The sequence below is a fragment of the Carlito syrichta genome, unplaced genomic scaffold, assembly GCF_000164805.1.
Source record: "Carlito syrichta isolate Samal-C Ts95f unplaced genomic scaffold, Tarsius_syrichta-2.0.1 Scaffold309465, whole genome shotgun sequence".
Taxonomy (NCBI): domain Eukaryota; kingdom Metazoa; phylum Chordata; class Mammalia; order Primates; family Tarsiidae; genus Carlito; species Carlito syrichta.
This window is the reverse complement of record NW_007253561.1, coordinates 308,441-318,191: the sequence shown is the minus strand read 5'-3', so window position 1 is coordinate 318,191 and position 9,751 is coordinate 308,441. Positions and strand designations below refer to the sequence as shown.

At 40.9% G+C, this 9,751-nt stretch overlaps 1 protein-coding gene across 1 annotated transcript in view; it reads left to right on the top strand.

Moving 5' to 3' along the window:
* LOC103269710 (mitochondrial inner membrane protein COX18) overlaps positions 1-9,492 on the top strand; it is a 15,125-nt gene extending 5,633 nt beyond the window's left edge. The window contains exons 5-8 of the mRNA XM_021717197.1: positions 1,921-2,084; positions 2,569-2,693; positions 3,836-3,943; positions 9,159-9,492. Of these exons, the coding sequence (XP_021572872.1) occupies positions 1,921-2,084; positions 2,569-2,693; positions 3,836-3,943; positions 9,159-9,332 (571 nt within the window). The 3' untranslated portion in view covers positions 9,333-9,492. The remainder of the gene's footprint in view (positions 1-1,920; positions 2,085-2,568; positions 2,694-3,835; positions 3,944-9,158) is intronic.
* The last annotated feature ends 259 nt before the right edge of the window (positions 9,493-9,751 follow it).

Here is a 9,751-nt window from a genome sequence, read left to right as displayed (position 1 = left end):
GTAGCCGGGCTTGGTGGCTCAGCCTGTAATCCCGCGCCTTTGGGAGGCTGAGGTGAGTGGATTGCCTGAGCCCGCGGGTTCAAGACCTGCCTGGGCAGGCGAGACCTCATCTCTATAATAAAAAAAAAAAAAAAAAAATTAGCCAGGCGTGGTAGCGCGTACCTGTAATTCTGGCTATTCGGAAGGCTGAGGCGGAAGGATCGCCGGAACCCAGCAGGTTGAGGTTGCGGCACTCCAGACTGGGCGATGGAGTGAGACTCCAACTCAAAAAAAATTAATGTGATAGGTTATTGTTTTTATTTGCATAAAAGTAAAAGTTGATAGACCTATAGTTCTGAAATTCTACTGATTAGAGAAGTCTGAAACTAAAGCCATAGGTAAAAAGAACAGATGAATAGCTGCTCACCTGGTTATAAATGCTTGTAGCACCTTGCTTCTACAGTACTGGCAGGATGGTTTTTCAGATGCATCCTTACATTGGTGTGTGGCTTTCTAGGAAGACGCATCTGAGGGCCTTCTGTGTGTTTAGTAGTTCTGATTCTTGAAGGGTGAAAGGTACTTTGTCAGTTGGACAGCAGGAAAGTGGGCTGTTCACGCAAATGATATAATACAGAGAACTTCCACAGACATGCTGATTTGTTGAATGACCTAAAGTCAGTCATGGAATGGAATGTACAGGTGTCTGGAGGAGTTGCAAGAGATAAAGTTGGAAGAATAGGCAGACACTAAATTGTAAAGGGCGTAGAATATCTTTGTGTACTGTTCTTAGTATACTATAATTTTATTACATTCAGTTAAAGATGAGTAAGACCCAACACTTTCCCCTCAAGGAAACTGTAGTCTAGAAGGTAAGACTTCAGGCAAAAATGGGAGTAGTTAATATGGTTAACAGAGAAACAGATTTTAAAAATCTTCATGAGACAGTGACAGCAACATGAAACCAGCCTAGGTGCCTAAGCAATAGTGGACTAGATAAAGAAAATGTGGTACATATATACCATGGAATATACACAGTCATTAAGAAGAATGAAATTGTGACCTTTGCAGCAATATAGTTGCAGCTGGAGGCCATTATTCTAAGCAAATTGACCTAGAAAACCACATGCCACATGCTCTTACTTATAAGGGGGAGCTGAACACTGGGTACACACAGATGTGAAAACAGTAACTACTTATAAGTGGGAGCTGAACACTGGGTACACACAGATGTGAAAATAGGAACAACAGACGCAGCTCTTAAAAAGGGAGGGTAAGAGGGGAGCAAGGGTAGAAAAACTACCCATTGGGTACCATGTTACCATTTGGCTTAATAGAAGCCCAACCTTCACCATCACACAATATACCCATGCGACAAACCTGAACCTGTTTTCCTTAATTCTAGGATTTTTTTTTTAAAAATAGGGGATTAAGAAGGCCACACACAAAAAAATGTTTGTGAGAGAGTTGATTGAGAAGTAGAGAACATTTTGACAGCCCAAGAGCATGCACAGTATAAGACCACATAGCTACAAAAAGATACTTAGGGATCAAGTCAGGTTTGGATAGAGTGGAGCAATTTGAGTAAAATGTGCTTATAGCTTCAGTTTTCCTGATATTAATCATGATCGTACCATGTCAGCAGTGGATTTTCCCCTGATAAAGCCTAATTGGCTAAATACCACTAGAGACAAAGCCTATAGTCTGACAATGTCAGATTTATTTGGTTGTTATGTAAGTTGTGTACATTACTGTAGAAGTTTCAGTAAAAGACTATTTGCCTTTTGTTTAGGGAGCTCCTTACCAAAGCTATGACAGCTGAATCCCCTATACAAATCCTTTAGCCAATAACCAGAGCAGGGGCTATTTGTGCTGTGGGGATAAAGTACTTATTAGTAGTCAATGACATTTCTCGTTTCCCTTTTTCCCATTTTCTCAATCTAGACTCACTTATCTTAAGAATATGAGGCGGCTTGTTTCAGAGCTGTATGTTCGAGATAACTGCCACCCTTTCAAAGCCACTGTGTTAGTCTGGATTCAGCTTCCAATGTGGGTCTTCATGTCTGTTGCTCTCCGAAATTTTAGTACAGGGGCAGCACATTCAGAAGGTAACTATTATAGAAAACCTCTTCCCCCAAATAAGTTATCTAATATTGTCTTTGTATTTTTTTTAAAGTTTCATAATTAGAGTATTTTTACTGTCTTCCTTACAAGAATATAGAATTTAAAATCCTAAGTATAAGACAAGCTGTGTTAAGAAAAACATTTTGGCTGGGTGTGACTGTAGTTCCAGCTGCTTGGAAGGCTGAGGCAGAAGTATCATCTGAGCCCAGCAGGTTGAGACTGTGGTGGCTGTGAGCATGTCACTGCATTCCAGCTTGGGTGACGGAGTGAGATTCTGACTCAAAAAAAAAAAAAAGGAAAAACATTTTGTATTGAGAAAAAAAATAACATGAGTGAAAATCACCTGAATAAAATGTAGATCTGTAGTATGAGAGATGTCTTACCGGAGTTGTCAGATTACTAATGTCCTATATATTTTCCTCTGCTATATTTAGGAATTCTATTGTTTTATTTACAAAACTGTTTCAGCAGGTCGTTCTGTTCAGGAGCAGTTAGCTTCTGGTGGGGTCCTGTGGTTTCCTGACCTCACTGCGCTGGATTCTACTTGGATTCTGCCTGTCTCTGTGGGTGTCATCAATTTGTTAATAGTGGAGGTCAGTAGTTTTAAGTGAAATTTGTTTGCCATTTAAATCATTGGAATTTTTGTTGCTGCTGTCGTGATGTCAAATGTACAGATGTTTGACTCAGTTTAGAGAACTCCAAGCTAGAATGGAAGCCCCTTATTTTCTGGTCCCAGATCAGCCCTTGGGTTAGGCCAGTCTAACCTCTCTGAGCTTCAGAATTCTCATATTATTATAGAATGCTGAATTAGAACACTTCCAAAGTCTCTTTTCACTTCAAAAGTATATCATTCTAATACACATCATTTTGTGATTTGTTTTTGATAAAGACAGTAATTAAGGTGTGCAGTTACTCTGGATTTATTCCCACAGTAGTGTTTTGTGTTTATGCTTGAAGTTGTAGGCATGAACACAGTTGGTGCCTGACTGCCATTTTCTTGCTACATAACCTTAGAAAAGTCACTGGATTTTTTATAACCTGAAGTGGGAAAAGCACATACATGTAAAATGGGACTTCTCAGTTATGCCTTACTCATTATCCCATGCCGCTTTACTCAGCAGTTTAGGGAAAGCATGATTATGATTTCATAACAAGTTGTTCTCAGACTAGAATATAGACTGAACTAGAAGAAAGCTTAGAAGTGATTTACCTCAGTTGAGCAGACCAGCCTGGACAGTGTAGTAAGATGCTATCTCAAAAAAAAAGAAAAAAAAAAAGATCAACCATATGAATTCATTAATGTCTTATTTTTAATTCTTTTTGCTTTTACTAAAGCATTGATGGAAGCTAGTCAAAAATCAGTTTGTAACTGGATGCAGTGACTCACGCCTTTAATTCTAACACTTTGGGAGACCAAGGTTGGAGAATTACTCGAGCCCGGGAATTTGAGACCAGCCCAGGCAACATAGTGAGACCTTGTTTCTACAAAAAATAAAAAAAATAGCCAGGTGTGATGGCACATGCCTGTAGTTTAACTATTCAGGAGGCTAAGGTGAGAGGATCGCCTGAGACCTGTTGATCGAAGCTGCAGTGAGCCGTGATTGTGCCACTGTACTCTAGCCTGGATGACACAAACAGACCCTAACTTTAAAAAATCAGTTTATAGTTTTAAAGCTTGTCTGATAAAATATCCATTTTAATAATCATTGTGTTTGTATATTTTCTACCTCTTCAGATTTTTGCTCTACAAAAAATTGGGATATCTCGTTTTCAGACTTACATTACGTACTTTGTTCGTGCTGTATCCGTGTTGATGATTCCAATTGCTGCAACAGTACCCTCAGTGAGTAAGCACCAACATTGTGTGCTGCATGAGCTGAGTCCTCTGTTTCTAGCTTAGACTAGCTGGGATCCTGCTTCTTCTATTGCGCTTCCTCTGACTACTTTATACCTTACTTTTTTTTTTTTTTTTTTTTGAGTTGGAATCTCACTCTGTCGCCCAGGCTGGAGTGCAGTGGCACACTCACAACCACTGCAGCATTGACCTGCTGTGCTCAGGTAATCATTCTGCCTCAGCCTTCCAAGTATTTGGAACTACAGGTGTGTGCCACCATGCCTGGCTAACTTTTTGATTTATTGTAGAGATGAAGTCTTGCCAGGTTGCCCAGGCTGGTCTCGAACCCGTGGGCTCAGGCAGTCCTTTCACCTTGGCCTCCGAAAGTGCTAGGATTATAGGCATGAGCTACCACCCCCAGCTAATACCTTACTTTTTCAGAGTTTCTGTAGTAACTAATTTGTCTCTGTCACCAAATGACATTTAAGTATTTCTTAGCATTGGTTAATCTTTTATGTGAATGTGTCTTGACCGTCTTATGAAATCAAACTCCTTTTTCAAGACTTTAAAAAAAAAATATTACAAAATCTCTTGCAGAATACCAAGAATATAGTATTTTGCTCTATTTGATCAATTGTTATATTGAATTATTTCTGCCTATGTAGACTAAACCAAGGACCAAGGAATTTAGCATTTAAAAAAAAAAGGCTGGGCATGGTGGCTCAAGCCTGTAATCCCAGCACTTTGGGAGGCCGAGGCAAGAGGATTGCCTGAGTCCAGGGGTTCTAGACCAGCCAGGGGTTCTAGACCAGCCAGACCTTGTCTCTACAATAAATCAAAAAAATTAACCATGCCTATGGTTCCAGCTACTTGCAAGGCTGAGGCAGAAGGATCGCCTGAGCCTTCCAAGCTTGGGTGACAGAGTGAGACCCCGACTCAAAAGAAAACAAGCAAAACTTTGTGACAAGCCCATTATTATTTAGCTTCATTAGATACACTTGCCCCTATTAAATTTGATAGACAAAGAAATGGTTATGTTTGCAGTTATTTCAGTCTTTTATGCATATTTCTTTCTTTTTTTGTGTTAAGGTAGGTTTATTAAAGGGAAGATACATTGTTAAGGGCACAGTGGGCAGGACAGCAGTGATAGTATCTGCTGTCTGCCCTCAAGCATATTTCTTTTTTTAATGAGTAGAATTCTCATTCTGTTGCCCAGGCTGGATTGTAGTGGCATGCTTACGGCCACCGCAGTCTTGACCTACTGGGCTCAAGCAATCCTTTCGCCTCAGCCTTCCAAGTAGCTGGAACTACAGGTGCGTGACACCACACCTGGCTAATTTTTTAATTTATTGTAGAGATGAGGTCTTGCCAAGTTGTCCAGGCTTGTCTCGAACCTGTGGGCTCAGGCAGTTCTTTCACCTCGGCCTCCCAGACTGCTGGGACTATAGGTGTGAGCCATTGCGCTCGTTTCTTTTATTTATTTATTTATTTATTTATCTGTTTATCTATTTATTTAATTTTTTTGAGTTGGAGTCTCTGTCACCCAGGCTGGAGTGCAGTGACATACTCATGGCCACCACAGCCTCTACCTGCTGTACTCAGGCGATTCTTCTACCTCAGCATTCCAAGTAGCTGGAACTATATGCTCACGCTACCACTTCCAGCTAATTTTTTGATTTGTGGTAGTGATGAGGTCTCCAGGCTGGTCTTGAACCCCTGAACTCAGGGGTTCAATTGCTAGGCTGGTCTTGAACCCCTGAACTCAGGCAATTCTCTCGCCTCAGCCTCCCAAAGTGCTGGAATTATAGGTGTGAGCCACTGCACTCAGCCCTTTAAGCATATTTCTACAGATACTTTAGATGTTGCTAAGAAGACAAAAACTATGTCAGGTATCTCCATGTTTGCTCAGAGCCCACACATAGAACATAAAGTGGAATTCAGTTGTTAGTAGTTAGGATTATATCAGTATATTAAAATATATATAAAGGTATTTCCCAGTACTTTGCTTAGGAATCTGAAGTGATGTTTTTGACATGAAAATGTATTTTTTAAGCTGATACTAGGCATAATACTGTCATTAATCTTATGCAAAACAAGTTTTCTTATCTCTAACATAGATATCATAATGTTGGTGAGAATTAATGAAATAATATCAAATACCTATTGTAGTACTTATTTACATATTAGTATTGTTGTAAAGTACCCTGTAAAAGTAGAATGGTGCAGATTCATTACATTTCTACAGAGAAATAATACCAATTAAAATTGAAGAAACCCCCAGATGAAATAAAATAGGAGCTGTGAAGTTTTAGTGAGAGATTAGGTTCCAAGTGAGTTACTGTCATCTAAGAAACAGTGACTTCAATACCTATTTAACTATAGGAAATCCACCCTGGCAGTTTAGTGGTGATATGGCAAGTCCAAGAAGATGTACTCCTCCCTTTCTGCTCCATCATCCATAGTCTGTGATTTCTGTCTTCAAGGCCACAGTGTGGTCATGATGGCTGCTGGAGCTTGTTATCTTACAGGCTGCAGGGTAAAGGGTGCTTCAAGTCCAGTCTGCTCAACCCCCTTTCGGGAGGTTGAGCAGATATCCCACCAACCAGTTGTGTTTACATCTTAGTTATGTGGCCTTCCCTAGCTACAGAGGAGGCAGGGAAGTGTAGTCTTTTATTTTATTTTATTTATTTATTTTATTTTATTTTATTTATTTATTTTTTGAGTCGGAGTCTCACTTGTCACCCAGACTGGAGTGCAGTGGCACACTCCCGGCTACTGCAGCCTCGACTTGCTGGGCTCCGGCAATCCTTCCAAGTAGCTGGAACTACAGACATGCGCTACCATGACCAGTTAGTTTTTTATTTATTGTAGAGACTAGGTCTCGCCAAGTTGCCCAGGTGGGTCTTGAACCCGCGGGCTCAGGCAATCCACTCGCCTCAGCCTCCCAAAGTGCTGGGATTACAGGCTGAGCCACTGAGCCCAGCCTATTTTTTAAAATAGATGGCAGTGTGCCCAGCTAAAAATTAGGATTTTGTTACTAAGGAAGATAGGGGATTGATCCTAGATAGGAGCGTATAATTTGCTGTAATTGGACTCAGATTTTTTTAAAATTTGAATTGAGTTGTTACTCTGTCACCCAAGCTCTAGTGCAGAGGCAACATCATGGCTCACTGCAGCCTTGATTTCCTGGGCTCAGGTGATCCTTCTACCTCAGCCTCCTCAATAGCTGGGACTACAGGTGCATGCCATCACACCCAGGTAATTTTTTTTTAGAGACATGGTCTCACTATGTTGCCCAGGCTGGTCTCAAATTCCTTGGCTCACGCAGTCCTGTCACATCAGTACTGAGATTACAGGTGTAATCCTCCCAAAGAACTGAGATTACAGGTGTCAGCCACTGCATCTGACTTTATTATTTTTTGGTTGGTGGATAAGTCAGATGATGATGATAGCTAATATTTGTTGGACTCTGATTTTGTACCAAATACTGTTTTAAAAGGTTTATGTATGTTACCTCATAATATTTCTCCCAACAGTGCAGGACGGAGGGTACTATTAAAATCTCCACTTTGAGTTGGGCGTGATGGCCCAAGCCTGTAATCCCAGCACTTTGGAAGGCCTAGGCGAGAAGATTGCCTGAGCTCAGGGTTTCGAGACTATCCTGACCAACTTGATGAGACCTCATCTCTACACTATAACAAAAAATTAGCTGGGCATGATAGCACGCACCTATAGTTTCAACTACTTGGAAGGCTGAGATGGAAGGATCACCTGAGCTCAGCAGGTCGATGCTGGTGTGACTGTAAGCGTGCCACTATACTCCAGCCTGAGCGACAGAGTGAGACTCTGACTCAAAAAAAAAAAAAAAAAAAATCACCACTTTGGTGATGAGGAAACTGGCACATAGAGAGATTAAGTAACTTATCCCAGGTCGCTTAGCAGTCTTAGCACACATTCGAGCAGTTTGGGTCCTGTCTTAGCTACTGTGCTAATCTACCTTTGAAGATGTGTTACTTTCTGCCTCTAAAGACTTACTTTGGAACAGATAGCAAATGCAAGTGCTTAATATGGACTACATACTGTGCTTACCACTCTGCATGAATGATGTCAATTATTCCTCACAGAAATTCTCTAATGTAGATGCAGTTACTGTCCCTATTTTATAGATGAGAAACTTGAAACAGAAGGAAGATAGCTTACTTAAAGTAAAAAAAAAAAGTCAAATAGGATTGAAACTCAGGCAGTTTGACTCCAGGACCTGGACTCAGCAATGTCATGGTGTTCCTTCTGGGGTCCAGTAACTTTTTTTTTTTTTTTTTTTGAGTCCGGGTCTCAATCCATCATCCACACTAGAGTGCACTGATACAATCATGGCTCACAGCAGTCTCAAACTCCTGGGCTCAGATGATCCTTCCGCCTCAGCCTCTTGAATAGTTGGGACTACAGGTGCATGCCACCACACTCAGCTAGTTTTTTTTTTTTTTTTTTTGTAGAAGCAAAGTCTCACTATGTTCGCCAGGCTACTCTCAAACTTCTGGGCTCAAGCAGTCCTCCTGTCCCAATCTCCCAAAATGCTGAGATCACAGGCGTAGGCCGCCACATCTGTCCTGATTACCTTCTGATGTCAAAGAAAGACTTGGAACAGATTTGAGTATAGGAGTGTTTTGAGAGGCTGCAGAACTTAAGTCATTGACCTTAATAAACAGTCTGAATGGTAATAAAAAAAGAAAGTAGAAGGTAATGCTGAGACTGTTTGTCTCAGAAGGAGGAAAGAAAATGCATTCCTGAGTATACTGAGAAACTGGCTAATGGGAAAAATTTGGAAGAGAAACGATTATATGGGGAAAAATAAGGTCTAGGAAGGCTAAGTTTGCCATTATAAATGGACATGTTCCCTTCCCTCCAATCCCAGTATAAGCAGCTTGATAGAACTCTTGGTGCAGAAAAGATGTGCTTAATTACCCAAAAAAGAGATGAGATCTATCTTGGGCCTCTATCTTTTAGCTGCATTCTATTACTTGCTTTCTACCATAAATATCTCTATTTTTGCTTTCTTTTTGCTTTGCTTTTTGGTCTGTCTCAACCTTTGTTTTACCTATCTGTGAGATCCATCACAGTTAACTTAATAGATGGCAGGTCCTGTTCAGTCCTGGTATGCTATTGCCTGTGTGTCTCTGGATCGTGTAGAATGTACAGGTGCTAATATCCATGTCTTATTTTACAGTCAATTGTTCTCTACTGGTTATGCTCCAGCTTCATGGGTCTGTCACAGAACTTGCTGCTGCGTTCTCCTGGATTTCGCCAACTTTGCCGAATACCATTGACAAAGTCAGATTCAGAAACTCCTTATAAAGACCTACTTACTGCCTTTAATGCCAAGTTCATTTCAAGAAAATGACGTTTTCCAATAATTTTGAAACAGTTCCACATATCACTATCACCTAGATCTATTTAGATTTAGAAATTCAGGTATTTTAAAATTAGCCTTCATTTAATATCATGTCTTTGTGAAATACTTTAGGTTAAGATGCAATCCAGATATATTTGACAATAATGAAAATCTTGGCTGGGCGTGATGACTCAAGCCTGTAATCCCCCCACTTGGGGAGGCCAAGGTGAGGGGATTGTCTGAGCCCATGGGTTCGAGACCAGCCTGGGCAACTCGGTGAGACCTCATCTCTACAGTAAATCAAAAAATTACCTGGGCATGATGGCGCACACCTGTAGTTCTGGCTACTAGAAAGGCTGAGGCAGAAGGATCGCCTGAGCCCAACGGGTTGACGCTGGGGGTGGCCATGAGTGTGCGTGCCACTGCAC